This window comes from Myodes glareolus, chromosome 4 (genome assembly GCF_982192425.1).
Source record: "Myodes glareolus chromosome 4, mMyoGla1.1, whole genome shotgun sequence".
In the NCBI taxonomy this organism is placed as follows: domain Eukaryota; kingdom Metazoa; phylum Chordata; class Mammalia; order Rodentia; family Cricetidae; genus Myodes; species Myodes glareolus.
In genome coordinates this window covers 46,446,720-46,471,045 of record NC_142029.1, presented here as the reverse complement: position 1 = coordinate 46,471,045, position 24,326 = coordinate 46,446,720, and the positions used below count along the sequence as shown (strand labels likewise).

General features: G+C 41.2%; 1 protein-coding gene across 3 annotated transcripts in view; it reads left to right on the top strand.

Moving 5' to 3' along the window:
* The first annotated feature begins 13,492 nt into the window (after nt 1–13,492).
* Nucleotides 13,493–24,326, top strand: part of Cep162 (centrosomal protein 162) — a 73,528-nt gene continuing 62,694 nt past the window's right edge. For 2 of the 3 annotated variants that reach the window (XM_085689494.2, XM_048435801.3), the window contains exons 1-6: nt 13,493–13,756; nt 14,901–15,020; nt 18,336–18,447; nt 21,372–21,518; nt 21,790–21,973; nt 23,668–23,735. In XM_085689494.2, coding sequence (XP_085545620.2) covers nt 14,964–15,020; nt 18,336–18,447; nt 21,372–21,518; nt 21,790–21,973; nt 23,668–23,735 — 568 coding nt within the window. In that variant the 5' untranslated portion in view covers nt 13,493–13,756; nt 14,901–14,963. The remainder of the gene's footprint in view (nt 13,757–14,900; nt 15,021–18,335; nt 18,448–21,371; nt 21,519–21,789; nt 21,974–23,667; nt 23,736–24,326) is intronic. The other variant, XM_048435802.3, reaches the window with a different exon arrangement.

Sequence of the window (24,326 nt, the reverse complement as noted above, 5' to 3'; positions counted from 1 at the left end):
CTTAATTTTCTTGTAACCTACATTCAGAGTCTTTCCTATTACCTACCCAAGTAAAGGGAACCCACATCTGAAGAAGAGGTAAAGAAACACAACTTTGTTAAATTTAGCTATTGTATAACTAAGTAAATTTGCTTCTCCTTAATTGAATCGCAGGATGCCTCTAGTCTGCGTCCCTCGGATGCTTCAGGTCCCAGCTGCAGCTGTGCTGTGGATGCTGACCACATTGACCACATTCTCACACTGTACAGTGTACTGTACTGCGCTTTTGCGCTTTTAGAAAATGAATTGAGGGCTACTTAGTGTTCTTATCCCGGAGAGCTCAACTTGGAGCTAAATATACATTATATATATATATATATATATATATATATATATATATATATATATATACAGTCCAAGAATCACTCAGATAAAAAGCACACATGAAATCTTTAACAATTAAGAAAAACCATAAATGTAAGATCCTTTGATCTATCCCAAATAGTGCTTACTGGTATTGGCTACTTACTTTTCCATTTCATAGAATTTCATAGATATTTTAACAAGATGTATGCTTACCATGAGAGTTGGTATTATGCAGTATTTAAAAAGAGGCTTCTTTCAGTCAGTATGTCAGAGCTGGAATCTTCAATAGGCTTGTTTTTAGTTATGTGAACTTCAGAAATTTATTCTTTAAATGTTAGTTTCTCTAAGGTGTAATCAATACTACTTACTTTAAAATGGAGTCAGGAGATCCAGACGAGGGAGTGTGTGCCATCCCAGGGCCCGGTGGACAGTCCTGAACGGAGCACAGGGCCCCTCCAACTCCTGCTGCAGGGGCTTTTCTGTTCCACAGGACCCTGCCTCCCCAAAGCCTGCCCTATTGTCTGCGAGGTCCTGGGCCCAGGAATAGTTCCTGCTCCTGCACTGATGCTCTCCACCCAGAGGGATGAGTGTGTGCCCCCAGCTCGGAAGGGAGTGCAGGGCACCTCCAGCTCCTGCTGCAGGGGCTTCTTTGTTCCACAGGACCCTACCCTCCCCCCAAGTTCGCCCTTTTGTCTGCGGGGGTCCTTGGACTTCCAGGAGTCCCTGTTCCTGTGCTGAGGAGATCCATCCAGACCGGTGAGTGGGTGCCATCCCAGGGCAGACAGTCGGGGAACAGAGCACAGGGCCCCTCCAGATCCTGCTGCAGGGGCTTCTTTGTTCCACATGACCCTGTCTCCCTCAAGCCTGACCTATTTTCTGCGAGGTCCTTGGCCCAGGAACAGTTTCTGCTTCTGCACTGAGGAGATCCACCCAGAGAGTCAGTCACAGCAAAGATTGGACCAAGACGCCAAGACTCTCCTGGCTGCATTTGAAGGAACAGATGGACAGGCGCCAATGCAAGAATTCCTCCAACAATCTGAAAGGCAAGATGACAACACCAGATTCAAGGGATCATGCAACAAAAAGACTTGAACACCCTATTCCAGAAGAAGTAGAAGAAATCGACTTTGACATAACATTATGAAAATAATAGAGGACCTTAAACAGGATGTGAAAAACTGCTTTAAAGAAACAGAGAAGACAAACAAAATGGTAGAAGAAATGAATAAATCTCTCAAAGATACCCAAGAAAACTAAGAAAAAGCAATTAAACAGGTAATGGAAACAGTGCAAGACCTGAAAAATGAAATGCAGGTAATGAAGAAAACACAAAACGGGGGAAGGCTGGATATGAAAAATTTGGGTAAACGAACAGGAACTACAGAATACAAGAGATAGAAGAAAGACTCTCAGACACTGAAGATACTATAGAGGAAATAAACTCACTGATTAAAGGAAATAATAAATCCAACAAATTCTTAACACAAAACATCCAGAAAATCTGGGACACCATGAAAAGACCAAACCTAAGAATAATAGGGGTAGAAGAAGGAGAAGAATTACAGTGCAAAGGCCCAGAAAATATATTCAACAAAATTATAGAAGAAAACTTTCCCAATCTAAAGAAGGATATTCCTATGAAGATACAAGAAGCATACAGAACACTGAATAGACTTGATCAAAAAAAATCCCCTTGCCATATAATAATCAAAACACAAAACATACAGAATAAAGAAAGAATATTAAGAATGGCAAAGAAAAAGGGTCAAGTAACATATAAAGGGAAACCTATCAGAATTACACATGACTTCTCAATGGAAACTATGAAAGCCAGAAGGTCTTGGATAGATGTGCTGCAGACACTAAGAGACCATGGATGCAAGCACAGACGAATATATCCAGCAAAGCTTGCATTAGACATCAATGGAGAAAACAAGATATTCCAGGACAAAAAGAGATTTAAACAATACATAGCCACAAACCCAGACTTACAGAAAATACTAGAAGGAAAACCACAAACCAAGGAAGCCAACAACACCTATAATAACACAGGCATCTGACAACCCTCCACCAGCACAACTCAAAGAAGGGAAACATACAAACACTACCACCAAAAAAAATAAATAAATAACTGAAGTTAACAACCACTGGTCATTAATATCAATGGACTCAATTCACCTATAAAAAGGCACAGGTTAAGAGAATGGATATGAAAACACTATCCAACATTCTGCTGTTTACAAGAAAGACACCTCAAACTCAAAGACAGAAACTACCTCAGAGTAAAAGGTTGGGAAAAGGTTTTCCAATCAAATGGACCAAAGAAACAAGCAGGTGTGGCTATACTAATATCTAACAAAATTGATTTCAAACTAAAATCAATCAGAAGAGATGGAGAAGGACACTTTATACTCATACCAGGAACAATTCATCAGGAGGAAATCTCAATCCTGAATATCTACGCCCCTAATATAAAAGCACCCACATATGTAAAAGAAACATTACTCGAACTCAAAGCATACAACAAACCCCACACTCTAATAGTAGGAGATTTCAACACTCCTCTCTCACCAATGGACAGGTCAACCAGACAAAAACTTAACAGAGAAATAAGAAAACTAACAGATGTAATGAACCAAATGGACTTATCAGACATTTATAGAACATTCCACCAAAACAGAAAAGAATATACCTTCTTCTCAGCATCTCATGGAATCTTCTCAAAAATTGATCACATAATTGATAACAAAGCAAACATCCACAGATACAAAAAAAATTGTAGTAGCCACCTGTGTATTATCAGATCACCATGGAATAAAGTTAGAATTCAACAACAATTTTACCCCCAGAAAGCCTACAAACTCAAGGAAACTGAACAGTCAACTACTGAACCACCCCTGAGTCAAGGAAGAAATAAAGAAAGAAATTAAAGTCTTCCTTGAATTCAACGAAAATAAAGACACAACATACCCAAACCTATGCGACACTATGAAAGCAGTGCTAAGAGAAAAGTTCATAGCACTAAGTGCCCAATTAAAGAAAACAGAGAAAGTTCACATTAGAGACTTAACAGCACACCTGAAAGCTCTAGAAAAAAAAAGAAGCAGACTTACCCAGGAGGAGTAGAAGACGAAATAATCAAACTGAGAGCTGAAATCAATAAACTAGAAACACAGAAAACAATCCAAAGAATCAATGAATCAAAGAGCTGGTTCTTGGAGAAAATCAACAAGATTGAAAAACCCCTATCCAAACCAATCAAAGGGCAGAGAGAGAACACGCAAATTAACAAGATCAGAAATGAAAAGGGGGACATAACCACAGACACAGAGGAAATTCAGAGAATCATTAGATCTTACTACAAAAGCTTGTATGCCACAAAATTTGAAAATGTGAAAGAAATGGACACTTTTTTAGATCAATACCATTTACCAAAATTAATTCAAGACCAGGTGAACAATTTAAATAGACCTGTAAGTTGCAAGAAATTAGAAGCTATCATCAAAAACCTCCCAACAAAAAAAAAACCCAGAACCAGATGGTTTCAATGCAGAATTCTACCAGAACTTCCAAGAAGAGCTAATACTCCTTAATGTGTTTCACAAAATAGAAACAGAAGAGTCATTGCCAAACTCCTTTTATGAAGCTACAGTTACCCTGATACCAAAACCACACAAAGACTCAACCAAGAAAGAGAATTACAGACCAATCTCACTCATGAACATTGATGCAAAAATTCTCAATAAAATACTGACAAACTGAATTCAAGAACACATCAAAACAAATATCCATTATGATCAAGTAAGCTTCATCCCAGAGATGCAGGGCTGGTTCAACATAAGAAAATCTATCAATGTAATCCATCATATAAATAAACTGAAAGAAAAAAATCATATGATCATTTCATTAGATGCTGTAAAAGCATTTGACAAAATTCAACACCCCTTTATGATAAAGGTATTGGAGAGACGAGGGATACAAAGTTCATACCTAAATATGATAAAAGCAATATACAGCAAGCTGACAGCTAACATCAAATTAAATGGAGAAAACCTTAAAGCCATTCCAATAAAATCAGGAACAAGACAAAGCTGTGCACTCTCTTCATACCTCTTCAATATAGTGCTTGAAGTTCTAGCAATAGCAATAAGACAACATAAGGAGATAAAGGGAATTCTAATTGGAAAGGAAGAAGTCAAACTTTCGTTATTTGCAGAGGATATAATAGTGTACACAAGCGACCCCAAAAACTCTACCAAATAACTCCTACAGCTAATAAACACCTATAGTAATGTGGCAGGATACAAGAGCAACTCCAAAAAATCAGTAGCCCTCCTATACACAAAGAACAAAGAAGCAGAGAGGAAAATCAGAGAAACATCACCTTTCATGATAGCCACAAATAGCATAAAGTACCTTGGGGTAACTCTAACCAAGGAAGTGAAAGATCTATTTGACAAGAACTTTAAGTCTTTGGAAAAAAATTGAAGAGGATACCAGAAAATGGAAGGCTCTCCCATGCTCTTGGATTGGTATGATTAACAAAGTAAAAAATGGCAATTCTACCAAAAGCAATCTATAGATTCAATGCATTCCCCATCAAAATCCTAACAAAATTCTTCACAGACCTTGAGAGAACAATAATCAACTTTATATGGAAAAACAAAATACCCAGGCTAGCCAAAACAGTCCTATACAATAAAAGTACTTCCAGAGGCATTACCATCCCTGACTTCAAACTCTATTACAGAGCTACAGTAACGAAATCAGCTTGGTATTGGCATAAAAACAGAGATGTTGACCAATGGAATCGAATCGAAGACACAAACCTATGAACACCTGATTTTCGACAAAGGAGTTAAAATTATACAATGGAAGAAAGAAAGCATCTTCAACAAATGGTGCTGGTATAACTGGATGTCAACCTGTAGAAGAATTAAAATAGATCCATATCTATCACCATGCACAAAAATCAAGTCCAAATGGTTTAAAGACCTCAATATAAATCTGACCACACTGAACCTAATAGAAGAGAAAGTGGGAAGTAGACTGCAACATATGGGCACAGGAGACCACCCGCTACGTATAACCCCAGTAGCACAGACAATAAGAGCAACAATGAATAAATGGGACCTCCTGAAACTGAGAAGCTTCTGTAAAGCAAAGGACATTGTCATTAAGACAAAAAGGCAACCCACTGAATGGGAGAAGATCTTTACCAACCCTGCATCAGACAAAGGTCTGATCTCCAAAATATATAAAGAACTCAAGAAACTAGACATTAAAACTCTAATTAACCCAATTAAAAAATGAGGTACTGAACTGAACAGAGAATTCTCTCAACAAAAGAAGTTCAAACGGCCAAAAAACACTTAAGATCATGTTCAACCTCCTTAGCGATCAGGGAAACACAAATCTAAACAACTTTGAGATACCATCTTACACCTGTCAGAATGGCTAAAATCAAAAACACCAATGATAGCCTATGCTAGAGAGGATGTGGAGTAAGGGAAACACTCATCCATTGTTGGTGGGAATGCAAACTTGTGCAACCACTTTGGAAATCAAATGTGGTATTTTCTCAGAAAACTGGGAGTCAATGTACCTCAGGATCCAGCAATTCCACTCTTAGGAATATACTCAAGAGATACCCAATCATACTACAAAAACATTTGTTCAACTAAGTTCATAGCAGTACTATTTGTAATAGCCAAAACCTAGAAACAACCTAGCTGCCCCTCAATAAAAGAATAGATAAAGAAGATGTGGCACATATACACATTAGAGCTCTACTCAGCAGTAAAAAACAATGACATCTTGAATTTTTCATGCAAATGGATGGAAATAGAAAACGCTATACTGAATGAGGTAACCCAGACCCAAAAAGAGGAATATGGTATGTACTCACTCATAAGTGGATTCTAGCCATAATTAAAGGTCTTTGAACCTATAATTTGTGATCTCAGAGAAGCTAAATAAGAAGATGAACCTGAAGAAAAACATATATTTATCCTCCTTGATATTGGAAGTAGACAAGATCACCAGGAAAAAGTTGGGAGCATGGGGGTGGGGTGAGGTGGGGAAAAGGGGAGATGGGGAGAGAGAAGGAAGAAGGGGAGGATTGGGGAGAGCTTGGGGGAATGGGATGGTTGAGATTAAGGAAGAGTGGATATGGGAGCAGGGAAGAAGATATCTTAATTAAGGGAGCCATTTTAGCATTGACAAGAAGAGAATTGTCTCTAGAGGGGTTTCCAGGCGTCCAAGGAGATGTCCCCAGTTTGTTCCTTGGACAGCAGAGGAGAGGGTGCCTGAACTGGCCTTATCCCATAGCCACACTGATGAATATCTTGCATATCACCATAGAACCTTCATCCGGCGATTGATGGAGATAGAGACAGAGAACCACACTGGAGCACTGGACTGAGCTCCCAAGGTCCAGATGAAGAGCAGAAGGAGGGAGAACATGAATGAGCAAGGAAGTCAGGATTGAGAGGGGTGTGTCCACCTGCTGAGACAGCGTGACTGACTGATCTAATCAGAGCTCACCAAGGTCAGCTGGAGTGGGACTGAAGGAGCGCATGGTCAGACCGGACTGTCGCTGACAATGAGCGATGACTGAGAAGCCAATGATAATGGCACTGGGTTTTGATTCTACTGCATTTACTGGCTTTTTGGGAGCCTAGTCTGTTTGGATGCACACCTTCTTAGACCTGGATGGAGGGGGGAGGGCCTTGGACTTCCCACAGGGCAGGCACCTTGACTTCGCTTAGGACTGGAGGAGGAGTGGAGGGAGTGGGAGGGAAATGGGAGGAGGGGAAGAGGTGGAAATTTTTAATAAATAAAATAAAATAAATAAAAAAGAAAGCTGTTCTTGCTTCTAGTTCCCACACTGTCACAAACTACTTGAATTATCTTCAGCAATTTAATGAATCTGTCTAATCTATTTCCCAAAAAGTACACCATTAACATATTTCCTGAAATGTACTGTTACAAAAATCTAATGGTTTTGTAAAGCAAAATGCCAGATAATACATGTTGAATTTTGAAATAAATAAATAAAATAGAGTCAGGAAAAATGAGTAATATGAGAATGTATGCAGTCATGCCCAACACAAAGCTCTCAAAACCTAACTAAAAAAATAATGAAGTCTAACAATTAAACAGAATTCTCTCTCTCTCTCTCTCTCTCTCTCTCTCTCTCTCTCTCTCCTGTCCCTCCCCCCACCTCTGCCCTGGCAATGCTGAGCATTCGTGGGCAGCTTCTGTTAAACTTGTCCATATTGGGTAAACTTAGTGAGTGGTATACCGTATAAATCAGTATGGCAAACATTTGAGCCTTTTAAAAATGTTTTTTAGGGTCAGACCTTGGTTCAAAACAATGGCTATTCACTCCGTAGACACAGTAACATTCATTATACATCCTCTACCTCAAAACTGTAATTATTGCCTCTACAGGACTATTAGTAGACTATTAGTGTAATGGAAGAACTAAACTCCACAATTGAACTTCAAATAATTGTGTCCGTCTTAGTGAGTGCAAATGAGAAGAGTCTATGTTGATAGGTCACACCAAATGCATCATACAAGGCCTTACAGGTGTTTGTAGATGTTTAGTACACTATAAAATCATTGAAGGCTTCTGAATAATGAACTAACCTGATTTGTGCTGTCAAACAATGCCCTCTTAAATTATATAGACAATGGTCTAGAGGAGGACAAGTGAAGATGTAGGAGGCTAGGAAGGAAGTTCAGTAAATAACGTTGTGGGTCAAGACATCAGCACTTGAAATTTAGAGAAGCAAATAGAAAGGAGACATGTTGTGAAGGTAGTACTGACATTCTCAACCATAGAGGGAAGAGAAAACTCCAAGATTTCTGTCAGGTACATGCTGTACCACATAGTGCAATGAGACACATCAGCAGAAGAAATAGGTATAGAAAGAGAATAAAAGCGAGGCTTCTGGGACTGAGGGGATGGCTCAGTATATAAAGCGCTTGTGATGCAAACATGAGGTCCAGAGTTCAGATCCCCAGTGCTATGTAAAAGCTAGGTGGGAGTGGCAACCTGCCCGTAATCCCAGCACTCAATAAGACAGAGACAGGGAATCCTCAGAGCAAGCTGGATAGCTAGACTTGTCACATTAGTAAGCTCTGGGTGAGAGTGAGAGGCCCTACCTTGATGTATAAGGTGCAGAATAGTTGAGGAATCAACCTCTGGCCTCCAAATGCATTTATACATAGGTTCTCTCATGCACATGTGAATATGCATTTACACATGCAAAAAAGCAAGGCTTCCATTGCAGTAGAGATGTTTCTAGAATATCATGTGAATGTATATGAATTGGGTAATGTAACATGAGGGGGCCGCCTTGTTGGGGTATCTGTCCCGCTCAGTACCCCACAGTTGGCAAGCCCCAAAGAAAAATCACACACAGAGTCTACATTAGGTTATAAACTGATTGGCCCATTGGGTCAGGCTTCTTATTAGTCCTTGTAACTTATATTAATCCATTATCATTATCTATGTTAGCCATAATGGCTCAGTACCTTTTCCAGCGGGGGCAGCTTACATGTTGCTTCTTCAGTGATCTGCGCAGGAGTGCCGGAGGGACCTTCCTCCTCCATAACCTTATTCTATTCTCTTTGCCCTGCCTCTACTTCCTGTCTGGTTGACCCGCCTATACTGCCTGCCTGGCCAATCAGCGTTTTATTAAAATATAATTGACACAATACAGACAATTCTCCCGCATCATTTCCCTCTTTTTTTTTTTTAAACAAAGAAAAATACCCATAGTCCATTTGTTGGGAATGTGGGCGTAGTATTTCAGGCTACTTCCTGCTGTTTGGGGGCGCTGATAGTCTTATGGGGACCAAAAGAAAATTTAGAGTTATAATCAAGTCCTGACTGAAGTATCCTGTGAGTCTTGATCATCTCAGGCAGCAGTCTTGAACCTGTTCTGGATGAAGAACTCAGACATCTGGGCCATCTATTCCTGTCGGAGATTTTTCAGGAGGCCTCCCTTGGTCAAAGGTGATTTTTCTTAACTCTGAATAAATCCAGAGCCTCTCGTTTTCTGTGGAAACAAAAGCAGAATCTCTTCTCCAAAGTAGCATACCTTTTGACTTCAATTTTGAAGCCAAGGTATTTTCAAAATACCTATCTTGGGTTAGTTCAGCAGCATTTATAAACAACAGTCCTTTAGCAGCTGTTGCTCCTTCCTCAGCATTCAAACAATTCAAAGAGAGCATAATGGCATACAGTATCAAGAGTCTCTGTGTATTTTCCATCTTTATGCAGCTTTATTTCAACCTCTATTTTCTTTTTTCTTTTATCTTTTGGCTTTTTGAAACAGGTTCTCTGTATATATCTTTGTCCTGGAATAACACTGTAGACCAGGCTGTCCTTGAACTCACAGAGATCCTCTGTCTCTGCCTCCCCAGTGCTGGGATTAAAGGTGTTTGCTACCACACCTTGAACTCAGAGATCTGTCTGTCTCTGCCTCCCAGGCATTGGGATTAAAGGTGTGTGCTACCACACCCTGAAGTCACAGAGGTCAACTACCTCTGCCCCTTGAAGTCACAGAGGTCAACTACCTCTGCCCCTTAAAGTCTCAGAGGTCAACATACCTCTGCCTCCCAGGCATTGGGATTAAAGGTGTGTAACACCACACCCAACTCCTCTCTTTTTACTTTAAGAACTTTAACTTTTATCCTGCATTTATTTTTAACACACTATAAACCATTTAGAGGTTTTCTTCGTCTTTGAATCTCTCTTTATTGCATATCTCTCTTTTTCTGACCACATGAGCCTTTAATTTACAAAACAATACGGAAAGCCGTGGCTTTGAAGGCTAGATCCTTAGCTTTCCAGCCTCTGCGGAGGTACTGGCTGTAGCCATTTTTGTTGCCACAAACAAAACAACAAAATGGCGTTTCAAGGTCCTCGCTAGCAAGTAAGCTGGAGCATTCTGCTCACAGACCACACTCAGTCGGACTGCCTGCCTGAAAAAGTCAGAGTTTGCCCTGGCAGGACAGCCCAGAAAGCCGACATTTTAAAACAGCACAACTTTTTTCCTGCTACAGCTTAAAACCGAAAAGCATGCATTCAGCTTTTGATCAACACCGTTTAAGTGTTTTGTGGCAGGACCTCTTAAAAGAGCTGCAGGGTTTTGCAGCTAAAGCTGAGTCAGGAAGCCTCTCTTAGATGAGAGCCTTGCTTGCCTCTAGCAAGCAAAGTAGACCTGAGAAATTGCTGCTACCAAGAAGACATGCTTTACTCTATTGTTTCCCAAGCTTTCTCAAGCTTTCTATGGATTCAGTTATCCACGTCTGGGTGCCATATGTAGTATGAGGGCTGGCTTGTTGGGGTTTCTGTCCCACCCAGTACCCCAACAAGCCAGCAAGTCCCAAGGAAAAATCACGCACAAGACTCCATAAGGTTATAAACTGATTGGTCCATTAGGTCAGGCTTCTTGTTAACTCTTATAACTTATATTAACCCATTATTCTCATCTATGTTAGCCATAATGGCTCAGTACCTTTTCCAGCGGGGGCAGCTTACATGTTGCTTCTTCAGTGATCTGCGCAGGAGTGCCGGAGGGACCTTCCTCCTCCATAACCTTATTCTATTCTCTTTGCCCTGCCTCTACTTCCTGTCTGGTTGACCCGCCTATACTGCCTGCCTGGCCAATCAGCGTTTTATTAAAATATAATTGACACAATACAGACAATTCTCCCGCATCAGGGTAATTGTATATAGTTCACTAGAACTCAAAAGGAAATTTAGAACAAAAACAAACAAGATTTTGATATGGACTAAGCTTATGCAGTAGAAACCTTTTTTTTTCCTTCAATCTAGCAACACTCAGTGATAAAATTCATGATACTACCAAGAACGGTTTTAGTAGACTGGTGTGGGAGGATGCAAAATTGGAAAATCTAACAAAAGAGGGATGAGGTGGCAACAATTCCGCAGGATAAACTAATAGGGAGAAAGAATACACTCAAGAGCAGATAAATACAGAACAAGGTGCGTATTTTGAAAGCGGCAATGTTAGACAGAGGATCCCCAGCATGTTTAAACTCCCACTGGCAGCTAGAGTGAGACATGAAAACAGCTCATAAGGTTTAAGGTCAGTAAGAACGGGTGAAGCTCCAAATCCTACGCTGGAAGAGAGATAGGAGAGTCATTGAAATAGACAAGGCAGGTCAGAATGGTGCAGGCCCAGACACGGCTTACAGATTTAGTGAGAAAGGCATGAAGACATTACAGCCTCACGAAACCTATTCTGAAAGACAGACAAGGACATCTTCTCATAACAGTTGTGTGTCTATCAGAGGATGGATCAAGAAAGGAAGAAAGAAATGGGGTAGATGAGACAACTATGGGTTTGCAATGGAACTAAAGTTGTTCTCATGACTTGGGTGTGTCTTAGGGTTTTTATTGCTCTGAAGAGACACCATGACCATGGCAATTCTGATATAGAAAGCATTTAATTGGGGTGATTCACTTACAGTTTCAGAGGCTCAGTCCATTATCATCATGATAGGGAGCATGACGAAAGGAAGGTGCTGGAGAAGTACTTGAGAATCCTGCATCTTGCAGGCACCAGGAAATGGACTGAGACACTGGATTGCATCCTGAGCACAGGAAACTTCAAACTGCTCCCACAGTGATATTTCCTCCAACAAGGCCGTACCCACTCCAACAAAGCCATACCCACTCCAACAAAGCTGCACCTGCTAATAGCTCCACTCCCTTTGAGATTACGGGGGCCAATTATATTCGAACTACCACATTGGGAGTTTCAGTGACTCAAACCTCCAGCAAAGTCTCAGCAAAATGGTGAAGTTTGCTAATTTCAGAATCTGCGCAAGGTAAAGGTGATAGAATATGGGCCTCATATGCGGTAGGGGGAGCAAAATCTACAAGTACAAAGAGTGAAATTACTAGTTGAATGTTCAGTGGATGGTGAAAACTGTGTGTTGAGTGAGACTGGAGTTAGACCACAGGCGGAAACTCCCCAAACTTTCTCAGTTTGTCTACATGAAGTGTCCCCGAAACGCTTTTCCCTGCACTCCTTTAGCCGTTGCCTGGGCTACTTGTCTGTTTCACAGTGCCAGTGTGACACATAGGACAGGGACTGGGCTCACTCAGAGCAAGACTAAAAACAGGACCATAAACTGAATTAAGTTAACTTGTAAATTGTAAGAATTTCAAAATGCACGGAAAGTTCCCACCAAGTGCTCAAAAAATGGTAGCTTCGAACAGGTTTCTATTTTATTTTTAAAGGAAAGGCTCTGGCTTGTAAACACTCGGATGGCAGTCCGTACTGTTGAGTGTAACTTTCAGAATTTTTAGAAATTTTTAGAACTTGAAAGGAAGTACAGGATAATGTCTACCACAAGCCCCTCTACTGTTTGAAGATTTTACTTTGATTCCTAAATCGTGTTCTCTGAGATGCAGAACGTGTCTGTGCGCGTTTGTACCGAGAGGAAAAAAAGGGGGATGAGGAGAGGGAGTGGGAGAAAGAGAACGCAAAAACTCAAGTAAGTCACCAAAGAAGAGAGCTTTGAAAACCAGGGCAGCTCTGCAAGTGCGGCTCTTACTGAAAATCTTGATATTGTGTGCTTGTCCACTAGGTGGCGGACCTCTCTTCTAACACTAGAATTAGCTCTACCAGGTTTGTGTTCCTCACACAACACCACACATGACTTGTTACGTGAAGGAGATGCAACCTCGTAAATTATTTGTACAACTTTCAACCTAGAAGCAGGGCGGTGGTGACGCACGCCTTTAATCCCAGCACTCGGGAGGCAGAGGCAGGTGGATCTCTGTGAGTTCGAAGCTAGCCTGGTATACAAGAACTAGTTCCAAGACAGGCTCCAAAGCTACAGAGAAACCCTGTATCGAAAAAGAAACAAACAAAAAAAAAACCAAACCAAAACAACAACAACAACAAAAAACCACCTTTCAACCTAGAAAACAGCGTTCAAATGCAAAGGGTGGGAACGACTGGAAAGAAGAGGAGTCTCTGCGGAAGGAGCAGCACCGGGAGATTAAACTACAACTCCCAGGAAGCCTTGCGCTGGCTCGGGATTGTGCGCTTGCGTCCCGTCCTCGCGTCATGCTTGCGGTGCTGGGATTTACAGAGAGCGTAGGCAAAATGCGGTGTGCGCGCTGCTGCGTTGCCTAAGTCCTCCTTTCCCGACCGTAGCATCCTGCGGAGCCCGGTGGTTCCGTTCTTCATTTGTAAAGTCTCCGGGAAACTTAGCTTGTGTGGTTGCTCAGTGTGTCATGTGGCCGGTCACGTCACGTGACTGCGAGAGCCCGCCCGCCTGTGGAGGTCTGTTGCCCGGACAACAGCTGACTGCCGGGACTTTCCGGGAAAGCGCGGGCTCTTGGTAACAGGTAGGTCAGGCGCTGTCGCTGCACACGACCCTGTCGATGTTTCCAGGTTGTACCTTAGGCCGGGCCCCAAACTTTTATTTGAGCCTTACTCCGCTCCTGTGCCCGAACTCCAAATCGGATGCTTCTTTGCTTCGCGCCAGCCGCCAAAATCTGCACTTCTTGCAGCCTGAACACCACCAGTCCGAGGGCCCTTTCGTGGGGTCCACCTCTGACCAAGCTATTTGTGCAACTCCTTATCCTGACCGTTGGCCCTCTTGGTCAGAAATGCAAATAAAGGCATTAGGTGTTGCCCTGCAGGTTGGAGTGAATATTATACATTCGAGTCCTCGCCCCAGTCCCTTAGAAAAGCAACCAGGGTTTGTGCTGCCCCCAGAGGGTTAAATCCAAAAGCTAGGACAGATCTGAAGATGGGCTCACCCAGGGGAAAGAGTTGAGCCTTGAGCTACAACTTGGCTAGATCACCCTCAAGATGTTCAGGGCATTGTTTCTGTTAGCCTGCCTTTACTTCCAAAGAAACACTTCATAATAATTAGTGTATATCATTAAACTAGGCATTACTTAATTGTGCCTGTTTGGGGTGTTTTAAGGCAGGGTAGCACCGTGTAGCTCAGACTAACTTGGAACTCAGGCCGTAGCCCAACTAGAAAGCCTTATGTCTCCTTATTGTAGGGATTTCAGGCGTGCGTCACTAAATCCTTTATTGTATTCTGAGTCTTATAAATTCACTTTATGCCTGGAAACATCATCCCTGCTTGTAGGAAATCTGTTTTGCAAGACCATTAATTTGGATCAAGCAGCACGAACCGTGCTGTCCTTTACAAGGAGAAAGTACTCCACTTCCTGCTTTTTTTTTTTAAACATTCTCTGTGAGGACCTGGTTTTTGAGAGCTTTTAGTAGCGACAAATACTAACACAGTGGAAAGTGTGGAGCCCTCCTCTTAACAGTTGGATGAAATGTAATTACGGACCGTGAGGAGAAGATAAACTTCACCAGCTACTTTCTCAAGTCAGCTGCTCCAGTGAATTAGGACTCCACTAGCATATCGTAATTGTGATTTTTATTCTGTCTTGATGAAATTTTTCAGACATTTAGTGTTGTTTCAATGATGATTTCCTCAAGAGATTTATTTTTCTGTTTTGTCAGTTAGGGTTTCCAGTGCCTTAAATACTTCTGGATGCTTTCTTTGTGAAGTGAAAATTACTAATTATGGCTCACTATTCCAAAGAAGAGCTTGATGAAGAATTTGAACAATTTATGAAGGAGGTAAGTTAAGCCTTCTAAAGCTTTATTGTAAATTTCTCACCTAAGATCCCTCCTTAAGTACTTTCATTTAAAAACATAACCACCGCATCAGCAAGCACCTCCCTTCATCCCTTCAGCTCCTCCCTAAGAAGATACCCAGGAGCCCTCGGTTCCTTTTCATTTCAGACACTGGCATCTGTTAGCACAATGCCATCATCTCACCTCCAGAATATACCCAGGAGCCCTTGGTTCCTTCTCATTTCAGACGCTGGCATCTGTTACGCAATGCCATCATCTCGTCTAGTCTACCCAAGCATTCCCTCCATGCTCCATGTGGCACGCATATGCGAACATGGATGTACACACACATACACACACACCACATCATGGTTTTATAAGAAGCATGCTAACTCCCTTGATCATCACGATAAATTGTTAAACAAACATTTTGCTCAAAGATATGCTTCAATATCTGGTTTTAAGAGAGTAGTTAAACCCAGTTTTTTAAAGTTGACTTTCTTCAGTCATAATTCATAAACCATACAACTCGCCTGTTTAAAATGTATATAACAACTGTTTTAGTATATTGTAACCTTTGCCATAGTCAACCGTAGAACGCGTTCATCACTCGTCCTTCCCCAGGCTGGGGTAACCACTATTGGCTTTTCATCCCCTGTTTTGGCTTCATAGAAATGGAGCCCTACTGGTCTTTGGAGTCTGGCTTCTTTTACTTAACATAGTGTTTCCAATGAAATATTCCTATGTTATAGCATGTCTTGGCATCAGTTCCCTTTAGTGAGTAGCTTGCCATTCTGTGGGTATACTGTATCTTGTTAAGTTTACAGATGACAGACATCGAGATCTTTCTACTTTGGACAGTCATGGATAATGCTGCTATGAATAACCACACAGCTTTGAGTGTGGATGGATGTTAATTTCTTCTGAATATTTGCCTAGAAGTGAAATTGTTGTGTCATACACTATGATTCCCTCTAACAGTGTATTCATTTATAAAGGGCCCAGTCTTCAATATCTTCCCTAATACTGATCCTATGTGTGGGCCAGGCTTTTTATTTTTGTTTGATGGTAATGCCAGCGAAGCCGTGTAGAAGATCTTGAAAGGCAGAACACTTGCAGTGTTTTGGAAGGGTGGGCCGTCATCATTTGTCTCTCTGTCTTTGCCACCGCTCTGAATGGCAATGGTCCTATCCCTGTCTGTAGACAGAGAAACCATGGAGCTGAGGGCAAGAGGTGGACCGTTTCAATATGGTAGTAATGTTTAAAGACAAACTGGAAAGTGATAGAGATACCAGAGGTCCAGGTTGAAATAAAGTGATATATTTTTTCTTACACCTTCCCCTTTTCTTACTTGGAAGACAATGAATTCTTTTTAAGCATTTTAAAAATTAAAACTCCATCAAGTTGTTGAGATAGCATTTTCTGTGTGGCAGGTGAAATCATCATCTTGGAAGTTTAGTCACTCACCCTGGTACTGTCCCAGTGGATAGCTGTCTGCAGTGGTGGGAAGTAGACAGCCCTCGGCGGAGTCCTGAGTTAGTTTGGGTCCCACTTGTTATCACTCTTTAATGGTTGCAGTGTGGCAGTCGTTCCCTCTGGGTTTCAGTTTCTCATCAGTAGTCTCTGCAAGGTTGTTTAAAGATAAAGTAAGATGAACCAGGAGCAGCCCTGACCCTAGGAAGGCACGTGATAAACATGATTCCATCCTAGGGCGTGGGGGGGTGGGTGGGGAGGTGAGATGCAGAATGAGAATGGAAAAGGAAGAGGAACGTAGTGTAGGGAAGATCTCATGTTGAAGGAGTGGGCTCAGGAGCCCCTAACTGTTAACTAGCTATGTGTGAGGCCACAGAACTGAAGAGGCGCCTAGAAGAAGGATTCACCTCAGTTCATAGCTAGAACCTTCTAGGAAGGTGTTGGTTTCCATAATGTAGTCAACGGATGACTTGATATCATTTTCTTTGCAGCAGACATTTAGAAAGCCTCCTGGTCCCTGAGGGAAACCATTTTGGATGAAACCACATTTTATGGGACTGAGCAGTTAATTCAAGAATTGCTCTGTAAAGGAAAAGCTAGATAGAGTACACGAGAGGTAGTGATGAGGAACTCATCCTGTATCCCCCCACCCCAACATAAAGTAGACTCTAGTATTCCTCCCTTAATCCCACATTTGCTCCAGGTACCTCTTGCTAGGTACTGAAGATCTGGTAATGAGCAGGTTTATAATCAGGAAAGTGGGAGGAAAGGAAGCTAAGGAGGTGACAGTTCAAGTGGGTTGCTAAGGAGCAAAGAAATGGGGAGAAGAAGTGACCCCTGCAGGTTCTCTTGAGAGCAGAGGAAAAAAAATGGTGTCTCTGAAGTGGGGGGAAGGACCTCCCAGCATAAGGGCATGGAGGAGGCTGAGGAGAAGGACCTCCCAGTGTGAGAACATGGAGGAGGTGAGGAGAAGGGTGGCGTTTAGTTCTGTTCTCTCAGAAGAGGGAGGCTACCTTTGTTGACTAGAAGGAAGGAGGTGTTAGGGTTAGAAAAAGGGATTCAGAATTGTAGTTAAAAAAAATAGCTAAGGAGTAGGAAGGGACAAATACCTGTTGGTTAATATCTGGGACAGAATGTTTATTTCTGTGATCTCATTTTTCACTCACAGAGACTGTATTCTAGAGTCATTGTAGTAAGTTTTCTAAATTGCCAGTTATTCTTAGACCCTAGAAAATGTCCAGAATATGGGGTCTATTCTTTGTTTTCTAAGCAAGTGTGTATATCATATTTTGTTATTTTGTTTTGTACCCGTCTTAGGGTTTCTATTGCTGTGAAGAGACACCATGACCACAGCAACTCTCTTAAAGGAAAGCATTTAATTGGGGCTGGCTTACAGTTTCAGAGTTTTAGTCCATTATCATCATGGCCGAAAGCATGGTGCCACTCAGGCAGACATGGTGCTGGAAGAAGTTGCTGAAAGCAGGAAGAGAGAGTGACGTGGAGCCTGGCTTGAACATTTGAAACCTCAGAGCCCACCCCCAGTGACACAACTTCTTCCAACAAGGCCACACCTCCTAGGAGTGCCACTCCCTGTAGGCCTAGGGGGGTTGTTTTCATTCCACCCCCATGATACCTCACTTGTTTAATTCCAGATGTGTTGTCAGTATTCCAAGACATACGCTTGATTTTGAAGTTGACCACCTATGTCTGGAAATGGAATTTACACATTGTTTTTGTGACTTTTATTCATGTGATAATTGAACTGTGAAAGAGCTAAAGGAAAAACATCTGGGATTTTGTAATTTGAACTGTATTTTAAAATTTAACAATTTGTATCTTATTCAGCTTTCAGATGATTCTTTTGAAAATTCAAGCAAAACACCAACACAACCTAAAAGAGAAATGAAGAAGAAAGATACAGTGCCTTGGTGGATAACTGAAGATGATTTTGATGACGGTAAAGACTGATAATTTTTTGTTGTTTTAAATCATTTGACCACAAGAGGTCAGTCAAGACTTTTAAATTCTGTATTTACTAACTAAAGAAAACTGAGGTTTGAGTTGATTTTCATACTGTTCTACTTTGTTGCACATTATGTAATTCAGAATATCTTATTGCATTAATTTGCACTGAGATCATTTAAATTAAGATTAGTCAAATAATTTACATATTTGGTTTACTAATCTGCCACTATATTCATGTAACTACATTAACAAATAAGTAGGATTTGGAATCACAGTTTGCTACTAAGTAATGCCTCAACTGTAGCACATGCCTTTGTCTTCTCTGACCTGTCTTTATACTTTCCCCAGGATATTCCTGGTCACATTTTATAACTGCAGTGTGACTTTAGTGTTGCTCACACATGTAATAGGTGTGCATCATGCGTAGTGATATCCATGCTTCAGCAAATCACACTATGTATGACGTGGACTTATGCTTCTGCTGCTGCCCCAGTTGTGAAGAACCATGACTGCTCCTGTGTTCTCCGTACTTGTGGGTCAGGGTTAAGCACAACTATGGTGATGAATAGCATTTCTATTTCTCCTGCCTAGGGGAGGATTTTACCTATGGCTTTTATTGCTGTTTGTGGGGTTTGTCTGTTTGTTTTTCTTTTTCCTTTTTCGCCAACAATATTGAGCCTCGATTCTCTCAAGTGACAGTTGAAGTTCCGTATACCCTCCTCTCTACATGTGTGATTCTGCCACACTTATGAAACACCTTTGGATCCCAGCCTCTATGCCTTGCTTAACCCTTGCTTCCCTGCTGTCATAGGCCTTCGTCTTAACATCCTTGTCCAGTAAGGCTCATGTCACAGCTTCCCACAGTCCTGAAGTAACCTTCCTGCTCCCTCTTAACACAAGGGTTTGCTCCTTTGGGCCTTGAACATCACAGGGCACCTCGCCACATCGTATGGCACCCTGGACTTAGGAGCTTTGTGTGGATGGGAAGTGCTCCTTTCCTGCATTAGCATAGATTTCACAGTGCTCCCTTCCTGTGTCAGCATTGACTCGACGGTGCTCCTTATTCCCTGTGTTAGCATAAACTCCACAGTGCTCCTCCTTCCCTGTGTTAGCATTGACTTCACCGTGCTCCTTCCCTGTGTTAGCATTAACTTCACCGTGCTCCTTTCCTATGTTAGCATTTTGTGTTAGCATGGACTCCACAGTGCTCCTCCTTCCCTGTGTTAGCATGGACTCCACAGTGCTCCTCCTTCCCTGTGTTAGCATAGACTTCACAGTGCTCCTTCCTTGTGTTAGCATTGACTTCACAGTGCTCCTTAGATTTTTTTGTTATTGGTGATGATGTTATTTGTTATTTGTTAGTTGTTTTTAACTGTGATACATTAGGTGAGTTTCTCAGTGAAAACTTCAGGTGATTTTTTTCATGAATTCCTTAAACCACATAACAATTAAGTATGCTTATAAAGAAATTTTTTTCTAGAATTAATTTTCCCATAGTGTTCAAAAGAGATATCATAGGATAAAAGTACTTTGGAAACTGTTGCCAAAGATTTGGGGCTTAATTAGCATGGAAGCCTTTTGTCTAGAAAGAACTAAACCAGAGCAGAAATAAGCAAATATTCTTAATGGAAAGAATAGCTCCTAGAACAAAAATACTTACCTGTAACAAATAAAACTGTAAGATGTTCAAAGTAGATGCAGTGAATAAAAGAAGCAGCAAAGCTAGGTGAAGCACAAACCCTTAGACTTCTGTAGCACCTGAGAACCCCACTCCACCCCACTCCACTCCGAGTGCAGCCTGCACTGTTCCCAGTCACAAGCATTTAGTGAGTTCAGAGTGCATTCTGTGTACCAGGCTCTGTTGTGTTCTCTAGGTGGGAGTCCTGACACAGACTGAAGCAGCTTCTGAGGGCCCTGTATACCCATCCTAAGGACAGGGATTCATTCATTACCAGTCTTGAGTAGCTACCAGTAAACATTAAAACTGAACAAATTCTTATAGAATGTTGGTTTTTGATTTTTTTCTTTCATTTGTCATAAGGCTAAGGGTCTGCCTAGTGAGTGAAGCTGGGATTCTCTGCTGGTCCATAACTAAGTTATCTTTGAGTTTCTCTTGTTGGTTGTTGGTCAGGGTCACCTCTGCTGAGCCCACGTGAGCTGGAGTGAGGAGTTGACACAACAGCAACCACTGTGGTTTGCACTCGGTCATCTGCGGGCTCCGGGTAGATCCTAACTTGGTACAGCTGTGTGGAAATTACTGTGAGTTCTAGTAAGGCCACTGTTCACATAAAGCCAGGAAAAAACTTGATTCTGGAGCCCGAGGCTTTTTGTCAGGTTGATAGCAGAGACTGACCACGACACAAATCAATCATGAAATACATTTAATATCTCTATTATAATTTAGTTTCAGAGAAAGGGTGAAATTCAAAAATGTTGTTAGAGACTGTGATAGCCTTGCCTCTCCAAAAAATGCTACACATACCTTGGTGTGAGACTTTCCCACACCAAGTTTGAGAAATGATGACTTCAGAGATGTTCTGGTGTTTTCTTGAAATTGTATTTACAAGGAACTTGTCTAGCCTCGTATGTGTCCTTGAACCTACTCTCCCTGTCTTGAATTGTGTATGTTGGTTCATATTTTTCATAGTCAGTGTCAAGCAGCAAAACTGGGTAAGGAATCTTATGCAAACCTTTAAAATGTTCTTTTTAAAGCAAAGGGTACTGTAATCAAGCAGAATTACAATTTTTCTTTTGTAAATTCTAGTTCTAGTTATTTTATTTTTATTTAATATGACAGATTTGTAGCCATTATGCACAAAATCAATTAAGACAGTTTCCTTACATTGATATAATGATCATAACAGCTCTCTAAACAGAACCAGCTATGAATATCAACTTATAAAGTCTTGTTCCTAGGAGTGCTTGGGACAAATGTGAGCTATTTGAAGACAAAGAAGGCTTCCCAACCTATTGTGGACACAGAAGAGGAGTCTGCTGATAAAGCTCAATTTCTTAAGAGCAGTGGAACCTCCATCTTAAGTGTTGACAGCCTAGAAGCAAATGGTGAGAAGGGAGTTGTGACTCGGGAAGTCACTGCTACTGCACTGCAGACTTTGTAGCAGTGGACTCAACTGTCCCCTAGCTTCCGTCACATATCATATTATATGATTTCCCCATAATCAGGATCACAACTTAGACACAAAGTTACGTTACAACCTTTCATTGACCTGCTTGATGGGTGGGGGTTTCCTCTATAACATCAGCAAAAGAATTGTTTAATTTTATCAAAGTTGTACATGTTAACAAAATGTGTTTATCATTCATTTCTGTGTAGAATTAGTCATTTCTGAGCTCCATCATAGTCCCCTGGGGTTGGGGTTGGACACGTTAGAAGAACAAGAAGAGAAAGAGCAGTTCTTTGCCAGACTTGAAAAAGGCTTGACGTCTTCTATTGATTATTCCAAATTAAATCAAGAACTAGATTCTGATGACTCTGCACAATTCAGAGCTTTACAGAGGTAAATATAATAAAAACATTAGCTAATTTTTGTGCTTTTCTGTATTTCTGTATGTGCATGAATTCTAATAGGTAAATATATAACAGACAAATCCCATTCTTTGTGTGTGTGTGTGTGTGTGTGTGTGTGTGTATGTATGTATGTGAAGGCCAGGGTTTGGTGCCAAACATCTTACTTAATTAACCGTGTGGCTGTTTTTCTTCTCATAAATGAAAATCGAATCATGGTCTTATCTAGGATCTTAAAAACACAAAAATAAAATTGAAAGAGTTGGGAGAATCATGGCGTGTGGCTCATTAGAACTGAGTCTCAGCAGATGGAGTAGACAGGTGTGGGCTGTGGGGTTCTGAGATGGCAGCACACTTAACCAGCTGCATCCAGCATTGTAGAGGTGACAGTTAACAAGAGTCTTCAGTCAGAAGCAGTGGACTGTATTTCTCACAGCCGTACCAGGTACTGGTTTAAGGCCCTGTCCTAGTCACTTTTCTATTGCTATGATGAAACATTGAGACTGAGGCCACTGATAGAAGGAAAAGTTTACATATGCTAAATATTTCAGAGGCTAGAGTCCATGATGGTGGAGCAAAGGCGTGGCACCCGGCAGCAGGAACCCCTAAAAGCTCCCATCTAGATCCACAAGCCCCAGGCAGGGAGAGAAGTTGGAAGGCATTGCTGGCTGATCAGAGGTTACAATCTACCATAGCCTGGCAGCTTTCTCTAAGCTCGGCAACTGGAAGACCCCCTCTACCCAGCAAAGCTCCTTGCAGTCTACTTAACCTTATCTGGAGACTGTCTCTGGGCCTGGAGGACTGACCTTATCTCAAAAGTGATCCTTGACACAGTTCCCTGCAAACCCTCTTCCCTTGATGACCCACAGGGCAGGTAGGCAAGTGTTCCAGCCATTTTGATAGGACCCTACTGCCACATGCTAAGCCTTGTGATAGGAGCATGCCACTTAGTGAAGATCATGATCCTTATATTCTACAATAAAGTCGAACTGTCTACTGAAGTCTGTCTCCCAGAGGGCTATCTCCACTCATGCTCACAGGCCATGTACAAAGCTTTCTGTCCCTTTGCCCTCTGGAACTGATGAGTGGGAAGGAAAAGAAGACCCCCATAAAGAGCTAGCTGAGAATCCTTTTGAAACCTTAAAGACCACCCTACTAACATACCTTTTCTAATCCTTCCCAAACAGTTCTACGAACTGAGGAACAAGTATTCAAATATATGAACTTACGGGGTCATTATCATCCAAATCACTGCAGGCCCCTATCAACTTCCATTAAGAGTTACATTGCTTATTATCATATAAATGCTAACTTCATTTTGTGGAGTTTGTTGTTGTTTTGACCTTCCTATAATTTTCCTCATAGCTCATAATTCCTAATCTCTAATGAAGAGATACCTGGTTCATGGGATGAGGTGTGTTCATATTAGTGTACACACATAAAATTGTGTGTATTTATATATAAAAAGAAATGGCATTTTCTTTTGATTATTTGCAGCTCAACTTAGTTTTAGGCTTTAAGAATCTTGTTTTCAAAACGTTTTCCTTCTGTCACCCTAATTTTTTGCTTTGGTAGAACAATGTTGCTTGAAAAGACATAATTTTAGAAAATTTGAAACAAATAATACAACATATATTGTATGGATACATATTAACCTGTGATATTGCATGTTAAATGTTTTTCCAGTTATCAAGCTAACATGGAACCAGATGAAGATGGGCATAAGAATGAATCAGAACATGAGGGACTGCCAGGTAACTTCACTGAAGAAATAATACAATGTATAGTACAGACGCTGATAAGAATAGTATTGAAAAGGTAAACCGCATTGTCTTAGAAAGTGCTGTGAGCAGAGTGTACAGTGCCTGTGTTATTATCTCAATAATTAAGAAATTATTAAGAAGGACCCACTGCCTCATATGGTGAAGCTGGTGGTGAAGTTCTGTGTGAAGACAGTGAGGATCCAAAGGCAGAAGAAAGACCTCCACTGGGGTGCCACAAGTGCTCCTTCTCTCCTCCTTTACCCTTTTTTTTTCTTATAAAGATAAAGTCTTGCTTTACTTTGTTCGTTGACCTTGATGTTACTCCGTAAAGCAGGCTAGACTTAAACTCACTATGCAGAGCTGGCTGTCCTTGATCTAAAAGATCCTTCTACCTTTGCCTCCGAAGTGCTAGTATTAAAGGTGTGTATGTCTGTGTTTACATTTAAAATGGTTTGCTCTGCAGGGCTAGACTTTGCTTTTCTGAATAACATGGCCACCTCTGGTGTGCAATTGATAAGTATCTAGCATAAATTCTAATTGTTCTTAATAAAAACCCAGACTCAGATGTTAGGGGGTGAAAAC